The sequence below is a fragment of the Odontesthes bonariensis genome, chromosome 19 (assembly GCF_027942865.1).
Source record: "Odontesthes bonariensis isolate fOdoBon6 chromosome 19, fOdoBon6.hap1, whole genome shotgun sequence".
Taxonomy (NCBI): domain Eukaryota; kingdom Metazoa; phylum Chordata; class Actinopteri; order Atheriniformes; family Atherinopsidae; genus Odontesthes; species Odontesthes bonariensis.
The window spans coordinates 30,173,963-30,196,613 of record NC_134524.1 but is presented as its reverse complement, the minus strand read 5'-3'; the positions used below and the strand labels follow the sequence as shown (position 1 = coordinate 30,196,613).

The 22,651-nt window shown below is 40.8% G+C and overlaps 1 protein-coding gene across 6 annotated transcripts in view; it reads left to right on the top strand.

The window, feature by feature from the left end:
* ehbp1l1a (EH domain binding protein 1-like 1a) overlaps nt 1–22,651 on the top strand; it is an 85,218-nt gene that overhangs the window by 40,038 nt on the left and 22,529 nt on the right. For 4 of the 6 annotated variants that reach the window (XM_075450678.1, XM_075450679.1, XM_075450680.1 and 1 more), the window contains 4 exons: nt 3,945–4,127; nt 4,330–4,389; nt 4,472–4,571; nt 20,552–20,726. In XM_075450678.1, the coding sequence (XP_075306793.1) occupies nt 3,945–4,127; nt 4,330–4,389; nt 4,472–4,571; nt 20,552–20,726 (518 nt within the window). Of the gene's footprint in view, nt 1–3,944; nt 4,128–4,329; nt 4,390–4,471; nt 4,572–10,789; nt 16,344–16,440; nt 16,490–16,698; nt 17,702–18,022; nt 20,366–20,551; nt 20,727–22,651 lie in introns of those variants that run through there. The other 2 variants (XM_075450677.1, XM_075450682.1) reach the window with 2 other exon arrangements.

Here is a 22,651-nt window from a genome sequence, read left to right as displayed (position 1 = left end):
ATCAGCGGAGATGAGGAGAAACCAGAAGGTGTGGACCCTCTCCACAAACTCGCCATTGATTTAGAGGAGGTCTAGGTCGGTGCTGTGCTTCCTGAAGTTGACGATCTCCCTTTGACATGAGTCTGACCACTGTGGTGTCGTAAACAAACTTGACGATTCGGTTGTTTTTGCGGGCCGGACTGCAGTTGGAGGTGTAGAAACAATACAGGAGGGGGCTCAGCACACAGCCCCGAGGGGGCCAGTGCTCGCAGTCCGGAGCCGGTTGGTGAGAAAGTCCTTTATCCAGGCACATGTGAGAGGGGGGAGACGGAGTGTGTCCAATTTGGAGATGAGAACGTCCGGAATGATTGTATAGAAAGCTGAGCTGTGATCCACAAAGAGCATCTGGACGTAGCTCTGCTACTGCTCCAGGTGGGGTTCAGCACAGAGTGGAGAGCTACGGCGATGGCGTCTTCTGTGGATCTGTTGGTGGGGGTCAAAGTCTGGGGGGAGATATACTTGATGAGCTGAAGAACCAGTCTCTCGAAGCACTTCATGATTACCAGATCGAGGGCCACAGGACGATAATCATCTTCGGCACTGGGCCAGGGAGAGGTTGAATATTCTGGTGAAGATGAGGACAAGATGGTGGGCACATGCTCTGAGCACATGCTCTGAGCACATGCTCTTCTTAGGGTTCACTGCCAGGAGCACCCGTCGCGACATTGCGCTCCTGTACAGTGAGTGGAGTGGGGCAGGGACCGTGTGGAGGCAGGGTTGGTGTAGAGCAGGAGCCGGTTGGAGGTGGGGGCAGCCGAAGCGAGCTAGTGGAAAAGCGCCATTTGTGAAGGGCCTGGCACTGTGTATGAGGGGGGTGTAGGCTGGGGAGAGAAGGAGGGAAAGATGGTTTGACTGGCCATGGTAGGGGAGGGGTATGGCTCTGAATGCGTGTTTAATGTTGTAGTACACATGATCCAGAGTGTTCTCTCATCAAGTAGAACACTTTACATGCTGATAAAACGTTGGGAGTACAGTCTTCAAGTTGGCCTTATTTTAAGGCAATTAAGTCACCGGCAATTATGTGAACACCGTCGGGATGGACCCGCTGCTGTTCGTTTATGGTGTTCAGCAGGAGAGAGAGTGCCGTGTTTACATTGGCGTCAGGTGGAATATACAAAGTGATGATGATTACTACTGTTAGCTCTCTCGGTAGAAAAAAAGGCCAGGATCTTACAGACAAGTATTCCAGGTCTGGGGAACAGTGTTTGTCTATTATTGTTCCGTTGTTACACCAGTTCTCATGCATGTAAATACAGAGCCCCCCTCCTCTGCTCTTATCGGAGTCATGTCCCACCGGAGCAGAGTGCGACCTGCTAGCTGCATGCTAGCATTGGGTAAACCTGGGTGAAGCCAGGTTTCAGTGATAGTCAAAACACGAATATAGCGATTTTCAGCGAGTTGTAATTCCAAATTTTATGCACAATGGATCTGGCGTTGGAGAGATACAGGCTCAGTAGAGGTGGCTTGTGTGGTTGTTTTCTTAGCCTTAGTATAACACCGGACCTGCAGCCCTGCTGCGGCTTCCCCTCCCTCCTCCGTCTGTGCCGCTTCCTAGACTCGACGACAATCCACAGAGAGCCCGGTGGTCTCGCTATGTCGTGTGGGATGGTATGTGTGTATTGAAAGTCACTCGAAACAGATATCTGGTGGTGGTTCCCAATGTCCAAAAGGTTCTGGTGGATGTAACGGATGTTTGCAGAACCGGTGTAAAAACAAGCAAAAAGATATGCAAAAACAACAAAAAAGAGCACTGAAAAGGAGAGCCGTAAAGCTGGATTTATAGTTGACACGTTGCTCACAGCACGGGTGGCCCGTGACGTCAAAATGACGTTTCAGGCCTGGTGCGTGCCAGGAAAAGGTGGCGCAGCGCGTTGTCGTGCACCAGTTGAATTTTGTAACTTTGCACGGGCTGAGAACGACAAACCGGATGGACCAACTCGAAAACAGGCTCACGGCTGACGATTCTGTCGTGTAAAATACTTTGTGCAATTATTTGTAAATATTTGATGTCGTTAGGAATTTGCTGTTGTTTCATTCACTGGAAGCGGCTTTGAGTATTAGTGCTATATAAAACCGATCTATTATTATTATTGTTGTTGCATCCTGAAAGGTAACGATAATTTCCAAGTGTGTCCATTGAAGCACACTAACAAACAAACAAACAAAGGGTAACACAATACATTAGGTTCTAAGCATTTCATCTTCCAGATACTGCAGCAGTATCATTGATGACAGTGTTCCTGCTCTTGACAGGGACATTGTTTTCTTCTCGACTTTTGTCGTAGAATAGTTAGAGGTAACCTTCACGTAGCAGTGACACCTCTGTGACGGAGAAGATTGCAACTACTGGCGCATCGACTTACGCCACCATAAATAGCTGGCACGAAATCGTGACGTCATCAACACCGCTCGCGCTAGCCGATGTGGCAACCATGCTAGAGCCTTAATCCGCTGGAACCTTGCGCGTCGCCATATTGGAAAATATAGTTTGACAGTGACACAATTCTGTTATTTTAGTGAAATACAAAAAAATATTCATCATTCCATTTATTTTCCCAATCCTCTTTAGTCAACTCAGAGTCACGGGGGTTCACTGCTGCCATCGGGTGAGAGGCAGTGCACTCCCTGGACATGCTACCATTCTAATCTTGTGGAAAACACAGAGACAAACAAAACAGACAACTATGCATGCTCACACTCAACCCTACAATCGATTTATTAATCACTTGCCAACCCAATATGCATGTTTTTGGATGATGGGAGGAAACCACATTGCAAGCAGAGAGCCAACTCATGCAAGGGAAGAACATGCAAACTCCACACAGCAAGGTCCAAGCCGAAATTTGAACTGAGAACCTTCTTTCTGTGGGGACGGCAATGCTAAGTACAGATCTAAATACAAAAAACATTCAATTTATAGTTATATTGTAAATATTGGCTTAAAGTGCAGTGTCTTAGTTTTACTTTTGTGGACATTCACATCCAAACTGGAGGAAGGGTATAATGATAACAGCTCTTTCATATTTTTGTTACCAGTTGGGTTTATCACAGCCACGCGATACTTGACTTGTACCAACTGCTGACAACGCTACTTAGCATATGCTCTCTAGTCATTCACATAATTCACTTCATACCAGATAGCAGAAATAAGTGTATTTTCTATGATGCAACATGCAAAAAAATATGTTCCACTGTATGAAAACCCAGATAACTTAATTTATTTAGCCAAAGTCCTTCATACACCACACTACTGCAATCTATTCCCACTGGAGAACCAAATAGAGAATCACCTGGCACTGAAAATACTTAGCAAAGAATGCACAATTCCTCATGTCACACTACTGTTAGTTCAAAAGTGCAGTGTTAAAAGTAAAAATCTTTTATTTATGAGCCATTTTTTTTTAAATGACATATTTTCACACTTCTGAGAAGCTAAATAGGTCATTCAAAGTAATTAGTAGATTTGGTCTTTCTACAAGATTTCTCAACTCTAGATTTCTTTACTTAAAGACATTAAGTCAATGCAGTATGATGGTAAAAGTGGTTAAAAAAGATACAGTAACATGGAGAACCCAATGCCTATATTTTGTTTTAACTTTAATTCTTGTTTAGTTGCATGGCAGAAATTACAAACATTTAGCCCGTGAGCAAAAACTAGCCCGATTTAACATCTTGTCTTATTATGTAACTACATTAGTTGTCTAGTAAATTATGATACAGTATGTTTGCCTATAGTTATTCGACACGCTGCATTATCTGTTCTTCTATACACCCCTTACAGACCTCCACAGCAGTTACTACTTTAGACGCTGAGATACGATATCAAGTTTTAGGTCACTGATATTAGATGTTCCATCTCCTCATCTCCTTCCCCTCTCATTTTCCTTATTTTCCTTCTCTGTCAGCTTCATCATCTCTGCCCACTGTTCAGTATCAGAAACCACAGAGAGAGGCTCAAGTCACCCTCACAGAAGAAAACCCCTCAGCTCGTCCTCATAGTCCCTTCTCTGCCCCTCTGTTTACTGGGGCTTCCCCTCAGTCGCACCCATCCCAAACTGTCATTGTCTGCACTAGTACACAGGATGCAGGTAAAGAAAACATACCAACAAACAAAACTCCCATTGAAATTGCTTTCATCAAAGAAGTTGCTTCAACCAAAGCAACTGTGTGCATGGTCTCACATGATAATAATACACAATGGGTGGCACTGTGGCAGTGTGATAGCGAATGATCACTTTACAATTTGATTTAGTGTGTAAAAAGCTTTTCTGTGTTTTTCTTCCCTATTAGAATTCAAGAGACAGCTGAGCACTCTTAGTGAAGAGGATGTTCAATGTACAATACCTACAAGTAAGGAACAATAGTAGTTCTTGCATAGTATTCAACACATTCATATTTGTAATTTTATGCCTGACTTTTGCATGTTGTTCAGCGTTTGACCCCAGAGGCCCTGTCAGTCTAAGGCTGTCCAGAACACCAGAGTCGACAAAGGATGCAACATTTAGAATTGAGGGGGTCAGTGCATTAACAAGGTGAGTAGTGTTTTATTTTGTTTTTTTTCTTTTTTCCTCCTTCATTTAATCAGATCTGACATTTCTAAATATTAGGTGTGTTTTGCATGATGAATAATCTTCACACTCTGTCACCCCTACCGGTGATACTATCAGATTTCGATTTATATCTCATAATTGTACCTTTATTGTGATTTTGGAATTAGCTTTCTTTTAACAACTTAAGTCTTACTTAGGCTACTTGAGGGGATGGAGATTCATTTTCTTATTAGGTGCATTTTTGTGGTTGAAATGGCACAAAAAGCTTGTAAGGAAGTAAGTAAATGTTTTTATAAAGCACATTTATATACAGAGCACACTGTATAAAGGGCACACTGTACAAAGAGCACACTGTACAAAGGGCCATGACAAGATAAAATGTATATCAAAAAAAGAAAAGAAAAAACATTAACACAGACATTAACACCACCATCGAAGCTAAGATGCACCAAGGGACAGACACAGATGTACAAAGATAGCAAAAAGACATTAAGACATTAAGAGGCAGAGAAGGCCAAGGAATAAAGAGTTTTTTCAACTTTATTTTCCATATCAAAAAGCATTTACATCAACAGATGAGCTTTTTCTAAAAACCCAACCCTATACCACAACACTCCCCACCAAGATGGAATCCACATGAAACACTCAACCACGTAACCAGAAACAAATATACAAATGGAAAACAAATGTACACAACTACAAAAACAGACAGACCTAAAAAAATAAATAATAAATAGATAAAAAGAAAAGGACTCAAACCAGTCTGCCTTAACCATTATGATCGTAACAGTACCCTGGATCTCCAGTATAAGAGAAGTGGAGGAGAGAGGAAAGGGGAAAAGAGAAAACAGAATAATGGGTCACACAAAAGGCAGGCTCCTAATATGACCTATGAACTGTGATCAGGTTTTGTCATATTTATCCTCTCTAACCCTTGTATTGTATACCTAATTTTTCCTAATTCCAAACCCAGCATTACACCTGTAATCCAATGAACATAGGCGGAAAGGTTCTTTCCCTTCCAGTTCTGCAATATCAGACAACGTGCATGCAACAATGTATAAGCGATTGCATTTCTGTGCATGCGGGACAACTGCAGCTCATCCCCAACTATACCGAAGAGCTGTCAAAAGGTTGGGTTGTAGTGTTCTTCCAGGTATTGCTGAGAGTGAGTGAAAAACTGAAGACAGACATGACCAAAACATGTGTCCCAAGGACACAGGAGAATATTGACATCTGGGACAGTCTGGTGTGACATTAGGATACATTTTAGATAGCCTATCATTAGAATAATGCAACCTGTGGACAACCTTAAATTGAATTAGCCCATGCCTGATACAAAGAGAGTATGTATAAGCTTTATGGCAACTTTCCAGGTGTCTTCTGATATAGTTTCTCCGATTTCTCCTTCCCGTACTGCTCTGGTTTTATCCCATGTATGAGAGCAGTTATTCAAGATTAATGCATATATTTTTTATATTGCTCCTTTATTAAATGGATTTACACTAAGGACCGAATATAATAAGTCCTTATATGGTAGAGATGGATACCTTGGGAAGTATTTAGAGGTAATCTTCCAAACCTGGAGGTAGCTGGAATAATGAGATTTTGGTAAATGATGATCTTTACCCAGAAGTTCAGATGCGTAAAGCTATCATCGGTAAAGTGATCTTGAAAGTAAACCAGGCCGCTTCAATTAAATTAAATTCAATTCAGTTTTATTTATATAGCGCCAAATTACAACAAATGTCATCTCAAGGTACTTAAATAGTATAGTCCAATTCAAGCCAATTGGAATTCAATTAATTGTAATCATAATTATTTTCGCCTGAGGCGACTGTGGAGAGAAACGACTCCCTTTTAACAGGAAGAAACCTCTGGCAGAACCAGACTCAGGAAGGGTGGCCATCCGCCTCCACCAGCTGGGGTTTGAGAAGACAGAAAAGAGGGGAAAAAACACTGTAACACCATTCAAAGGATACCTGTTGGAACAGGGAAACACACGTTAATGACCACAATAATGTCACATGTACATAATATAATTTGGGAGATTAAACAGGGGAAAAAGAGAGTAAAGTGAGGAAAGATGTGACAGATGAGGCCCCCTCGCAGTCCAGGCCTATAGTAGCGTAACTATGGGATGTTTCAGGATCACCTGAGCCATCCCTAACTATAAGCTTTATCAAAAACGAAAGTTTTAAGCCTCGTCTTAAAAGTGGAAAGGGTGTCTGCTTCCCGGACATTTACTGGCAGCTTATTCCACAATAGAGGGGCCTGATAACTGAAGGCTCTGCCTCCTATTCAACTTTTAGAAACTCTGGGAACCTCAAGTAAACCTGCAGTTTGGGAACGAAGTGCTCTGTTAGGAAAATATCTTACAATGAGATCTTTAAGATATGATGGAGCTCGGTCATTAAGAGCTTTATATGTGAGGAGAAGAATCTTAAATTCTATTCTGAATTTAACAGGGAGCCAATGAAGAGAAGCTAAAACTGGAGAAATATGATCTCTGCTGTTAGTTCTCATCAAAACTCTGGCTGCAGCATTTTGGATCAGCTGAAGGCTTTTCAGAGAATATGTGGGACAGCCCAATAATAAAGAATTACAGTAGTCCAATCTTGAAGTAACAAATGCATGGACTAGTTTTTCTGCATCACTCTGAGACAGGATGTTCCTGATTTTAACAATATTACGAAGGTGAAAGAAGGCAGTCCTAGAAACCTGTTTTAATTCTGGTCAAAAATAACTTCAAGGTTCCTCACTGTAGTACGAGAAGCCAAGAAAATACCATCTAAAGTAACTATATAGCCAGACATTTTCAGGTCGCTCAGGTCCAAAGATAACAACTTCAGTTTTGTCTGAATTTAGAAGCAGACAGTTTTGAGTCATCCAGGACTTTATGTCTTTAAGACTTGCTTGTAGTCTGACCAACCTATTGGGTTCATCTGGTTTTATAGATAAGTACAGCTGAGTATCATCAGCATAACAATGGAAATTTATGCCATGCTGTCTAATAATGTTACCTAATGGAAGCATGTATAAAGTGAAAAGAATCGGTCCAAGCACAGAACCTTGAGGAACTCCATGACTTACTCTGGTTTGTGAGGAAGATTCTTCATTTACAAGAACAAACTGAAATCTATCAGATAAATATGACTTAAACCAGCCTAATGCAGTTCCTTTAATCCCAATAAAAATAGCACAGACACAAGTCCGCTATCAGAGGCTAAGAGGAGATCATTGGTAACTTTCACCAGTGTTGTTTCTGTGCTATGATGCACTCTGAATCCTGACTGAAACTCTTCAAACAGATTATTTCTGTGTAAATGATCACAAAGTTGAGCCTGAACTATTTTTTCAAGAACTTTAGACATAAAAGGGAGATTGGATATAGATCTATAATTAGCTAACACTTCTGAATCAAGAGTAGGTTTTTCAAGTAAAGGTTTAATTACAGCAACCTTAAAAGGCTGAGGTACATATCCTGTCAACAAAGACAGATTGATCAAATCCAATATGGAAGTGTCAATTAAGTAGAAAACCTTCTTGAACAGTCTGGTTGGAATTGAGTCTAAAATACAAGTTGATGGTTTAGAAGAGACTATTGCTGTTGTTAGCTCAGAGAGATCAACTGGAAAGAAGCCGTGCTTCTAAAGCTGCTGTACTTGATGATACATCATTGATAATAGTGGGAAGGACTTCATCAATCTTCTCTCTGATAGAAACAATTTTATTGATAAAGAAGCTCATGAAATCATCACTGCTGAGAGTTAAAGGAATACCTGGCTCAACAGAGCTTGGGCTCTTCATCAGCCTGGCTACGGTGCTGAAAAGAAACCTGGGATTGTTCTTATTCTCTTCTATCAATGATGAATAATAAGCAGTTCTAGTTTTATGAAGTGCTTTCTTATACGTTATTAAACTATCTTTCCAGTAACATTATAGTAGAACTACCATCAAAATGTATACAAACTATACAAACCGGAACATCTGCATTCTGTCTGACAGATGATTAGCAAACCAGCCAACCCAATAGCCCCCAATAACAACAGAATGCCAGAAATAAGGTCCAGGTTTTAAAAAAACAAACTTCCCCTTTAAAGGTGAGTTTTGAGCCTTGATTTAAATATAATAATGGAGGTCCCTTATATGGGGTGGCAGCTGATTCCACAAATGTTGTCGAGCGACTGCAAAAGCTCTGTTGTCTTTCCCTCCGAGTCTGGAATGGGAGATGTGAAGAATACTCTTACTACATGATCTAAGGATCCTGGCTGAGTTGGAATGTATGAGGTCAGAGATATTGGACGGGGCAACAGCATTTAGACCTTTAAAAATATCCACAAGATCTTAAAGTGGATCCTGAGATGTACTGGCAGCCAGGGGAGAGAGGCTAGGACTGGGGATAATATACTCCTGTTTTTTTTTTTTAACCATTCAACAGTTTGCGTTCTGTATCATCTGAAGGCATGGTACAGGGACTGGGCGAGACTTAGGTAGTAGGAGTAGCAATGATGTAGCTGTGATGTCATAAAGACTTGAATTAATTTTTCCAAATTGTGATATGAGTGTAAGAGTTTAATTTTAGCGATGATTCTAAGCTGTTAAAAGATGAGCAGATTTGCTTATCAAAGAAGAGCTCCTCACATATCTCAAGCCAGAACGTCTGGATAGGCGGACAAAATCACAAAGCATGTACATTGTCATTAGTTGTATTATCTGTGCAATCTGAGCAGATGTTCTAGTAAGACAAACCTGAACATCCTTTGTCCTGAATCATGTGTTATGTGAAGAATTTTGCATTGTATAAGTTGCAAATTGGGATTTGAAGTCATTATGAAGGTGTTTAAACATATTTGCAACCCACCACCCACACACACTTAAAATTCGCCTGAAGTAATGAATACTTTTTCTAGGAAGTGTGTGTAAACCTGTCAGAATGGTTACACTCTATCAGTCTTGCATGATTTTGTGATAAAAATATGTAGTTACAGTGTTCATTGTGGTAATGCTCGAGTATAGTATTTACAGAGTTTTCTTTTACATTTTCCTGCAGTACATGGTGACTGTAATGTTGTATTTATCTTCTTTTTAGAGATAAGAACTTGGTTTTACAACTGCCACCATGCCAGCATATTACTGATGCAGCTGAGCTCCCATCTCAAACGCAAAGAAATATTGCTGAGCTACAGTTACAAAAGTATCCAACAAAGAGAGCCATACCATTGGAGGAGCCAAAGAAAAGAAAAAAGAAAAAAGAAAAAAAGAAAAAAGAAAAAAGTTATACCAACACGGTCATCTTATGTCAGGATATGCCAAGAGTGACTACAGAGGAAACCCAAATATCACCAGAGAAGGATATTCAGTTATTTAAAGAAGTAGTTGATACGGACCCATCATTTGGTGCTGGAGTGATGTCAAACACTGATGATGACGACAAAGACCTGTTGCCCATATACCAAATGATCAGTGCCACATCTGAGTTCCCTCTTACAGCTAAACAATCAATTGTATCCTTTCTCAACAGTGATTGTACTTTGAAAAAGCAATCAGAGATAAATGAAATCACAACCACTGAGCGGGGTCTTCACCTAGAAGGATATGTAGAAGAAATGGAAGATAAAAACTTATCCTGTGGTTGTGCACAGTATATGTCTCAAGATGGGAAGCCTGAATTTGACAACAGACAATTCACTTTCTTAGAAACCTGTTCTGGCCTGACAAACATTGCTGGGATGTCATCCAAATTACCTTTGAATGAAGAAAAATACTGGCCAATAAATCAGAAGATAATCTGGAAGAAACATTTAAAGATGAAGGAGACTACAGGACTACAGTGTGCATCAAAGGAGGATGAAAAACACAATAAGGAAATGGTTTTACTGGCACCATCTTGTCCAAGGGAGGCCAGAAATCAATGGTTCCCATCTATGCTGCAGAACAGTTTATTTTTTCATGGATTAAAAGCACAGCACACTGATCCATTTTCCTCAAATGTAGCCAAGATACCCGTTCCGGCATCTATAAATGATAACCGACCATGTTTATGGCAACAGGAATTACTTTTGGAAAAGAAAATGAAAAATGAGCTTGGTACCATGACTATGTCACCAAAAGAGGAGGATGAAAATAAAAAAATGGGTGCCTCAGTACCAACTTGTCCAAAGAATTCTTGCGTAGCAGATATCACCTCAATTTCAGTCCAGAAAGCTGAGAGCAAAGACTGGAAAACGATTCATCAGCCATTATGGGATATATTAATTAAATCAGAGTCTGCATTACTGTTGGAGAATAACATAGTAGACAAAGACGTTAAAGGAAGTGTTTCTCTTACGCAAACTCGTCGAGAAGAATCACTCATCTCTGGCTTTCTCTCTTTAAAAGAACCTAGCTTGATTAATGTTGACCTGACAAGTATGGCGAGTCTTTCAAGTTCATGTTCAAAAGTGTCACAGACACTAGGATCTACATCATTACATAGTTCAAAAGAGTGGACAATAAGTAAAAAGCAACTTGAGTATTATAGGCCAAATGTTGTCAGCCTCCTTCCTTTATGCCCCCTAATTTCTACTATACCAGGATTTTCATCAGTAAAAGGGCACAAGAAAGAAGGATGGGCTTGTGACCTGTGCTCATTAATGTACAGGCCACATAAGACTATTGAGCCTAGCATTGACTTCTCACCAGATTACATAGAACAACAAAAGTACATGTTTCTTTTGGCTCCCTCTTGTCCAACACGATCAATAATTCCAGGCTGCCCATCTGTTGCCCAATACAGTATACTAAGTCTTGTGCCTCTTTGCCCTAAAATATGTAGTTTTCCAGGATTTTCATCTTTAGAGAGGACGTCAAAACTCCAATGGCTTTTTGACCATCTCACTTTGTATGATATTCAGTCAAAGAAGACTGTTTTAGTGATACAAAATGAAATTAAAAAGGGAGAAATTTTGAAGAACATGTTAGCTTTGGTATCGTCTTGCCCAAATGCTTCCAGAATCATCGGAGTCCCCTCCTCACCTCAACCCAAATCCAAGATGGAACCCAATATGATCAATTTTGTACCATGCTGCTCCAGTGCCTCGCATATCAAAGGATTTGCATCGTTGACTGCAGTCCCAAGTACTGAATGGCTAAGTGAAACAAAACCCATTTTGATGAAACCTCAAAAGAGGCAAGAATTGAGTATGGCACCTACTGGACAGAAGCAGCTACATCACTCCAACAGAAGAAATATGCTGAAGTTACTGACATCCTGCCCAATAGAGACCAAAAAATGTGGCTTTCCTTCTATTAAGACAGTAAACAGACCACAAGACATGGTAGACTTACACACACCTGCTTCCCTACCCAAGTCCAAGATGGAGCCCAATATGATACATTTTGTACCTTGCTGCTCCAATGCCTCAGATATCAAAGGATTTGCATCCTTGACTACAGTCCCAAGTACTGAATGGCTAAGTGAAACAAAACCCATTCTGATGAAACCTCAAAAGAGGCAAGAATTGATTATGGCACCTACTGGACAGGAGCAGCTACATCTTGCCAACAGGAGAGATATGCTGAAGTTGGTGACATCCTGCCCAAAAGGGACCAGAGTATATGGTTTTCCTTCGGCACAAATTGAGACCAACCCACTTGACATGGTCAATATATACACACCTATTCCCCTAGCCAAGTCCAAGATGGAACCCAATATGATCAATTTTGTACCATGCTGCTCCAGTGCCTCACATATCAAAGGATTTGCATCCTTGACTGCAGTCCCAAGTACTGAATGGCTAAGTGAAACAAAACCCATTTTGATGAAACCTCAAAAGAGGAAAGAATTGAGTATGGCACCTACTAAACAGAAGCAGCTGCATCACTCCAACAGAAGAAATATGCTGAAGTTACTGACATCCTGCCCAATAGAGACCAAAAAATGTGGCTTTCCTTCTATTAACGTAGTAAACAGACCACAAGACATGGTAGACTTACACACACCTTCTTCCCTACCCAAGTCCAAGATGGCGCCCAATATGATACATTTTGTACCTTGCTGCTCCAATGCCTCAGATATCAAAGGATTTGCATCCTTGACTACAGTTCCAAGTACTGAATGGCTAAGTGAAACAAAACCCATTCTGATGAAACCTCAAAAGAGGAAAGAATTGATTATGGCACCTACTGGACAGGAGCAGCTACATCTTGCCAACAGGAGAGATATGCTGAAGTTGGTGACATCCTGCCCAAAGGGGACCAGAGTATATGGTTTTCCTTCGGCACAAATTGAGACCAACCCACTTGACATGGTGAATTTATACATACCTATGCCCCTACCCAAGTCCAAAATGGAACCCAATACGATCAATTTTGTACCATGCTGCTCCAGTGCCTCGCATATCAAAGGATTTGCATCGTTGACTGCAGTCCCAAGTACTGAATGGCTAAGTGAAACAAAACCCATTTTGATGAAACCTCAAAAGAGGAAAGAATTGAGTATGGCACCTACTGGACAGAAGCAGCTACATCACTCCAACAGAAGAAATATGCTGAAGTTACTGACATCCTGCCCAATAGAGACCAAAAAATGTGGCTTTCCTTCTATTAAGACAGTAAACAGACCACAAGACATGGTAGACTTACACACACCTGCTTCCCTACCCAAGTCCAAGATGGAGCCCAATATGATACATTTTGCACCTTGCTGCTCCAATGCCTCAGATATCAAAGGATTTGCATCCTTGACTACAGTCCCAAGTACTGAATGGCTAAGTGAAACAAAACCCATTCTGATGAAACCTCAAAAGAGGCAAGAATTGATTATGGCACCTACTGGACAGGAGCAGCTACATCTTGCCAACAGGAGAGATATGCTGAAGTTGGTGACATCCTGCCCAAAAGGGACCAGAGTATATGGTTTTCCTTCGGCACAAATTGAGACCAACCCACTTGACATGGTCAATATATACACACCTATTCCCCTACCCAAGTCCAAAATGGAACCCAATATGATCAATTTTGTACCATGCTGCTCCAGTGCCTCAAATATGAAAGGATTTGCATCCTTGACTGCAGTCCCAAGTACTGAATGGCTAAGTGAAACAAAACCCATTTTGATGAAACCTCAAAAGAGGCTAGATTTGATTTTGGCACCTACTGGACAGGAGCAGCTGCATCACTCCAACAGGAGAAATATGCTGAAGTTACTGACATCCTGCCAAATAGAGACCGAAAAATGTGGCTTTCCTTCTATTAACATAGTAAACAGACCACAAGACATGGTAGACTTACACACACCTTCTTCCCTACCCAAGTCCAATATGGAGCCCAATATGATACATTTTGTACCTTGCTGCTCCAATGCCTCACATATCAAAGGATTTGCATCCTTGACTACAGTTCCAAGTACTGAATGGCTAAGTGAAACAGAACCCATTCTGATGAAACCTCAAAAGAGGCAAGAATTGATTATGGCACCTACTGGACAGGAGCAGCTACATCTTGCCAACAGGAGAGATATGCTGAAGTTGGTGACATCCTGCCCAAAAGGGACCAGAGTATATGGTTTTCCTTCGGCACAAATTGAGACCAACCCACTAGACATGGTCAATATATACACACCTATTCCCCTAGCCAAGTCCAAAATGGAACCCAATATGATCAATTTTGTACCATGCTGCTCCAGTGCCTCACATATCAAAGGATTTGCATCCTTGACTGCAGTCCCAAGTACTGAATGGCTAAGTGAAACAAAACCCATTTTGATGAAACCTCAAAAGAGGAAAGAATTGAGTATGGCACCTACTGAACAGAAGCAGCTGCATCACTCCAACAGAAGAAATATGCTGAAGTTACTGACATCCTGCCCAATAGAGACCAAAAAATTTGGCTTTCCTTCTATTAAGACAGTAAACAGACCACAAGACATGGTAGACTTACACACACCTGCTTCCCTACCCAAGTCCAAGATGGAGCCCAATATGATACATTTTGTACCTTGCTGCTCCAATGCCTCAGATATCAAAGGATTTGCATCCTTGACTACAGTCCCAAGTACTGAATGGCTAAGTGAAACAAAACCCATTCGAATGAAACCTCAGGAGAGGCAAGAATTGATTATGGCACCTACTGGACAGGAGCAGCAACATCTTGCCAACAGGAGACATATGCTAAAGTTAATGACATCCTGCCCAAATGAGACCAGAGTATATGGTTTTCCTTCTGCACAAATTGAGACCAACCCACTAGACATGGTCAATTTATACACACCTATGCCCCTACCCAAGTCCAAGATGGAACCCAATATGATCAATTTTGTACCATGCTGCTCCAGTGCCTCACATATCAAAGGATTTGCATCCTTGACTGCAGTCCCAAGTACTGAATGGCTAAGTGAAACAAAACCCATTTTGATGAAACCTCAAAAGAGGAAAGAATTGAGTATGGCACCTACTGAACAGAAGCAGCTGCATCACTCCAACAGAAGAAATATGCTGAAGTTACTGACATCCTGCCCACTAGAGACCAAAAAATTTGGCTTTCCTTCTATTAAGACAGTAAACAGACCACAAGACATGGTAGACTTACACACACCTGCTTCCCTACCCAAGTCCAAGATGGAGCCCAATATGATACATTTTGTACCTTGCTGCTCCAATGCCTCAGATATCAAAGGATTTGCATCCTTGACTACAGTCCCAAGTACTGAATGGCTAAGTGAAACAAAACCCATTCGAATGAAACCTCAGGAGAGGCAAGAATTGATTATGGCACCTACTGGACAGGAGCAGCAACATCTTGCCAACAGGAGACATATGCTAAAGTTAATGACATCCTGCCCAAATGAGACCAGAGTATATGGTTTTCCTTCTGCACAAATTGAGACCAACCCACTAGACATGGTCAATTTATACACACCTATGCCCCTACCCAAGTCCAAGATGGAACCCAATATGATCAATTTTGTACCATGCTGCTCCAGTGCCTCACATATCAAAGGATTTGCATCCTTGACTGCAGTCCCAAGTACTGAATGGCTAAGTGAAACAAAACCCATTTTGATGAAACCTCAAAAGAGGAAAGAATTGAGTATGGCACCTACTGAACAGAAGCAGCTGCATCACTCCAACAGGAGAAATATGCTGAAGTTACTGACATCCTGCCCAATAGAGACCAAAAAATTTGGCTTTCCTTCTATTAAGACAGTAAACAGACCACAAGACATGGTAGACTTACACACACCTGCTTCCCTACCCAAGTCCAAGATGGAGCCCAATATGATACATTTTGTACCTTGCTGCTCCAATGCCTCAGATATCAAAGGATTTGCATCCTTGACTACAGTCCCAAGTACTGAATGGCTAAGTGAAACAAAACCCATTCGAATGAAACCTCAGGAGAGGCAAGAATTGATTATGGCACCTACTGGACAGGAGCAGCTACATCACTCCAACAGGAGAGATATGCTAAAGTTAGTGACATCCTGTCCAAATGGGACCAGAGTATATGGTTTTCCTTCGGCACAAATTGAGATCAACCCACTAGACATGGTCAACTTATATACACCTGCTCCTAAAGCCAAATTCAAGGTGGAACCCAGTGTTCTGCAGTTGAACACAACAGAAGAGGTTCCAATACTTTTTCAAATGCCTTCCTCTACTGAAAAGTATGCATTACAAGAACTACCCCACACACAGTTGAATATCAAAGACACAAGAAATTGTGGAGTACCCTCATCATGTATTTGCAGTCCAAGCAAAGAAAATGCATATGGTGAGACATTTACAATGTCATGATTGAAACCTTTCACAAACCTTTTTTTTTGTCCTTCTTAATTCAATATATTTTCATATGTTCACTTTTATGACAGAAGACAAAGATGGTGGAAAGCTAAGTATAGATGTTTATCGAAATAATGGGTAAGTGGAAAAGCCCAGTGTTCTTGTGTTATTTGCTGTGAAAGTGGTTTAGTGCTTGACTTACATAGCCTGTGTGGACAAATGAATAATAGCTTTACAGTGCATGGTAAATTCAGCATGTTACTGAAGTAAGTCTTTCATTTAATTTTTTGAATGCCACAAGAGCTTTGTGGATCACTGTTTTAAAACCTATATATTTGGTTTCTCAGCAAATCACACATAGAGAGGATAGCAGCAGAGGAAGCCCAGACAGTGAAGAGATCATTGGACACATCAGAAACAGTGGGAGTCTTTGGTTGGGAAGTTTTGGAGGTAGAGGGAACAGTAACGGAAAAAGAAACAGAATACTCTATGTCAGCAAAGGAGGAAGAGACCTCTGGATTAGTAAAGACTATTGTTGAGGTTTTTCACAAAGGGTAAGTCTAAGACCAGTTTGAAACTTTTATCATATAACATATACAATGGATTGATAATTTCTCTTACTAAGTGGAGTTAGTAATATGTCACATTCCAGTTTATCATATTTTAAACCCATTTTTTTTTATATTTTTGAATTCATTTTGAAGTGAAGTAAAAAACTGGACTACATTTGCATTAAAATTGTATTATATGATCTTTAAATGTATCACTTTCTGTTACTATATACATGTTCATGACTCGGTATCTATTCATTTCTCACAGTTACGAAACAGTAGCATCCATTCTGGGACCATCTAGCTCTGCTTTAGCTGAAGTTGATCACTCTTCTGTTGACGTAAAAGACAGTACAATGACTCTTTCAGATGAGTATTCCCCACATTTTACTGGTAGAACCACTCCTATACATAAGGTGGAAGGCAAATTTAAGGACATTCATATCAAACCTAAAATTGATTATCCAGCAAGTGTTGAGCCTTACATGTGGGACTTGGTGGATGATCACTCAGTTTCTCAATTGCCAAATACTGAGACTGATAACAGATTTTTAGTTTGTTCAAGCATAAATAAATTATTGCCAATTGAGGCATATGTAAGGGGAATATCAAAAAATGATGCACAAATGGGGGAACAAGAGTACTCTCTTGATCAACAGCTTACAAAGAAGAGATTGCTCACAGAGCAAGATTTGGTTGAAACCTCATTGCACTTTAAAACGTTGCCAGCAAGACACAAGGCTGAGGTACAACAGAATGACGTTAGAATGATGTTGTCTTCTCCCCAGCAAGGCAAAGGGTGAGTGTTGGTAGACTGTTTGATTGCATGATGTGTACTTCTTGATCTGTTTGGCATTTTGACAACATCCTTTTGATTGTGTTGTTTATAAGAGTGTATAACTTAGGATATTGTAATGGTCAAAGATATTAGAAAATAGGGTAATGATTGTCTTTGTCTCCATTGTATGCTAATGCGCTGCATGAAAGGCAGAAAATTGAAAGAAGATTTTGACATTGCGTTTTTGTCTTATCAATCAGAATATTAACCTAAGATAGGATGTATGGTCCAAATGTATGATAGAACAGCCAATTCTGAAGCTTGTCCTCTCTTTTCCCTAAGCCATGAACAAACAAGCTTGGAAGAAATATCTGCTACTTCCCTTCAGCCTATATCAAATGAAGCACTTACAGATGCCAGTAAACATAGAAAAGAACTGCTGAATATACCCTTGGACAAATTCCCAGATGATCAAAAGACTTGTCCAGAAGGACCACAAGCTGCCTTTGCTGGCTCTCAGCGAGGCAAAAAGCCAAAGAAAGAAGTTAAACCTTATCAGAAAGAATGTGGTCAGGAAAAATATATTGTTCCGATATCACCACACAGAAGAAACGAAAGCTTAACACCAGAAAATGAACAAAAATGTGATGTTTTGTCTGTTAAGCCACCCCTCAAAATGATTTCAGTTCAGTACATAAAGCAGGAGGCTACATGTGAGATGATTTCTACTCAACCGACCACTGACGTTGTCCAATCCTGCAGTATAAAGGGAAAAGACAGTACAGTTACTCTTCGTCTACCTCAGAATGATCATGATAAAGAAAAGGTTTGCAGTCAAGTAAAACCTGACACAGAAGACCATAAAAACAAAGGGGAAACTGAATTGGTGCAAATATCTAAGACTGTCCATCCTCCACCACCTGTGAAAAGAAGAGATAAAAATTTACCACATGAAACTCGACAAAAATTCCCCCCTTATAAGCAACTGATGTGCAACATTGCAGAAAAATCTGTTCTAATAACTAATGTCCACGAACATTTAAAACCCCAAATAAATTCCACTTTGAAAACTGATACTGTTTTTCCCAAACCTTGTGAAGGGAGTTCTGACTTCTCAGTTAATCTTGAAGAACTGAACATTGATAAACCTAGTGAAACAGCCACTGAGAGTCCATCTCTAGGTACAGACACAGAACTTGTCACCTCAAAGGATATAGAACAAAGCTCTCTAACTCTGGAATGGCCCAAGAAAGACATAACTTGTATTCGGGACTTGGAAACAAAAGGAATTAAGAGCATCACCCTAGAGCCAGAACCAGATGTATTACAGTATGAGTATGCTGCTCCTCCTTCAATCATCAAGAGAATTTGCCTCTCACGAGAAGAAAGCAAAATTGGCCTTGTGAAGAATGACAAGGGAATTGCTGCACAAAATATAAATGTTGCAAACAAAGAGTCTGAAAAAACAGTCAAGTTTAACAGTGCAGTGGGTAATAAAGAAAAAGAAAAGCAACCTATGTTAGTTGGTAAGACATCTGTTGATACATTCAGTATCACTTCTCAGAAAACAGACAATGCACTAGTGATAGGAGATGCAGAAAGAAAGAAAGAAACAGCTAATCCTGTCCCAAGGCCTCGTGTGAGGAAACATCTCAATGGCTTTCTCCCAGATGACTGCTCATCTACAGTGAGAGAATCTCAGGCTTGCCATGGTGAAGAGGCACAAGGTGGTCTATTTTCCTTTCCTTCCACAGCTGAAGAATTGTTTGTAGTGGAACGGACCGAAGACCTTTCTCCTCCCCCAGCTGATCAATCTTCAACAACTACACAAGAAAGAAGTGGTGTAGAGTTGAGGAGAAATAGATTTATCACTGAAAAAAGTGCGGAGTATGGTGAGACTTCAGTAAAAACAGTAAGACCATCAGTCCTGGCTGTACCTAAAGAAAGAAAGAAGAAACATTCTCATGATTTTTTCCAAAATGACTTTGGCATGAAAGCAGAGACCCAGAAACTGAAGTCAGACACCATAGCTGAGACCACTGATCCTGAAACAGTCCTAGAAAATATGCTGTCACACTATCCTGTTCCTTTGCCTCGGGCCAAAAAACATCTTAAAGCAAATTATCTAAACAGAACACCAGCTGTAGACAGTTTATTTCCCGAAGTAATGGAATTATCTCTGGCAAAGCCAGATGATACAACTGCCACATGCAAGAAAGCAAAAGAAGGGTCTGAATCACAAGATTCAAGAATGACCTCCAAGGGAAGTTTTGTTGCAACTCGAGATGTAGATGATGAATTGCTACAGTTGGAAAGAGAAGCGAGAACTGTAATGCAAGAAGTATCTACTCAGTCACACAATGTTAAAGATCCTGAATGGTCTCAGGATGAAATCCCTCAAGGCTGGAACTTTACAGATGAACCTGTTCTTAAAAGTGACTCAGAGAAGGCTGGAAGAGCAGTGTCTGAGAAGGAAGATATGAGAAAGGTCCTGGAAGCAATGGTTGCTAGGTCCTTGGCTGTCACTGTTGGATCAACTCAAGATGACTGGCTGCATTTAGAGCATACAAAGAACAGTAAACTAATTGAAATAAATGCAAGGAGGGAAGTTGGGGATGAAGAGGTCGACTTTGGCTTTGTGTCTGTCAGTGTACCTACTGGGTCAGAGTATCAGAGGTATCAAAGGTAAGATAAGTCATATAAATATTGAAAAGGGGGGGTGGGGTTCACACATAGCTTGGACTTGAATGTCAGTGTATCTGGTTTCATTAGCATCATTGTGGTAAAAATCATGAACAACAGGTGTTTTGAAACAATGTGAGGAAATTGCTTTCAATATGTGTGAATGTGTGTGTGTGTATGTGTTCATAGGCAATTAGAGGAAGGAGAAGAATCCTCCTGTCAGCCAGTTCTTGTTCCTCGTGGCAGGAAGTATTTGAGCGGTTCTTCATTTAGTGGCACCAAGCCACAAGTTGATGCCGTCCACCAAACCAATGAACCATCAACACCCCAGAAAAGACCAACAGATTGGGCTGCCTCTCCAGACGTGAGTAAAACTTCCACTGTTGTGGAGAAAATGAGTCGAATCACGCGTTGGTCAGCCGTCCATTGGGGAGTTTATTGAACAAACTGTCACAGCAAATATGCATACAGAATGTACAAAATGTCCGACGAGCTCATCTTGTGACACCCTTTTATACCGTTTTATCATAACAAGTGTACGTGGCCCTCTCTGGAGGCGCCTAGCTTTCGCAGTTTATCATAAACACGCTCATTCTAACTGTCAACAATATTCATATGAACCAGTCAACAAGGCACAGGATGTAACTAGGCCAGAAGTCATGAGAATGTCATGACATCCTTCTCCCACATAGTCCCCCCTGAAATCACTTATCAGTGATTTAATAAAGAAATAATCTAAAATGAAAGAAAATCATCCCCCATAGTTAATTAAGAATTAATTAACATAATCAACACTAAATCATCCTAATAATTCTCCAATATCAATCAACGGGACCATTTTGAATAAATGAAAAGGAATATATATATGTGTACTCGAATCACATTAAATGATTAAATTAAATTAAACGATAATGAATTCAACAACACTACAAGTCTTACATTGCCATCACACTTGTCCACTGTTCGCAGTGCATAGGTGCGAAAAACACACCGGCTGCTACTTTCGTAACTCATGTTCTTATCTTGGGAAAACTCACCTACGGCCCCACCCCACTTGTCGACCGACCACTTTACCAAGGTCGCACTCCGAACAGTCGACTAACACAACTGGCAATGCACATATTAGTGATCAGTTCTGATTGATAATACACATAGACTGAATACACCACCATCAAATCAGTTAATCACCGTTTTGTATCAAGTACAATACATAAAATTATGGATTATCACACAACAATAGTAATAAAATGCAATGTAATGCAGCTCCTCCAGTCCCGTCCCATCTCCTGTACTCTGGTGTCGTCTGCTTCTGGCCGACCATCCGTCCGGCTGGGTCTGGAACTGCTAAGCTAACTCTGGGAGGAGAGGTCGCCAGTACGTCACTCCCAATCAAAGAGATCTTCAGCATCTCTTCTCCCTATCAGACTAAACTTGGTTCCACACTCGAGGAAAGAATCTTGTGAACCGTCCGTTGATAACCTTCATTCGTTGACCCGCTCTCCCATGCGTTGGTCCTCAGACCTGGTCTCGCATGGTCATCTGCCTCCAGATTCCTTCCCCTGTTTGTTTGAACATCACTTGCAGCAAACACCTTCTCAGAATGGGTATAATGCAACACACCAATAGGGAGACCATTATCACTATCAACAATATTGCTATTCCCGCTTTAACCGTCATCGCTCCCCCTTTTCCCAAAATCCCAAACAGACCAGTCCACCACCGTTCACCTCCACCAGCATCACACGTCAGCTCCTCTCTCCGTTCTCTGATCTTCTTCACGGCCGTTGTAACCGTTCCATGAGCTGCAGTGTTCCCGGGTATAAATGTACACCATTTTCCCAACCCTCTGGCAAACACCAATTTTCCCTTCTAATATCCATTCTAAAACTTGTCTGTTCTACCAAGCCATCATACTCGTCTCATGTAGTTGTTCTCCAAAGCCTGCAAACCCTTCACTCGTGTAGTCACGAATCCTCTGTTGGTTGTATTATATGTAATTAATCCACTCACCATTTTGTTAAATATGATCCACGGCAAAATAGACTCAAATCCAGCTGCAATCTCACTGCGTGCTTTGAGCTCAAAAGGAATCCCTCCCGGCTCCCCTGTTGCATCCAAGTAAACGTGCTTATCCCTGATGTAGTCATCATTAGATCTTTTAACTCTCCCTTTTTCCACATCCAAACCTTGCATCCCGTTTACCTTGTCCTACACTAACATAACTGATGTCTTCCTCCTCACCAGTGCCCAAAGACCTATCCACCTGTGTCTGATCCCCAAAAAGATATA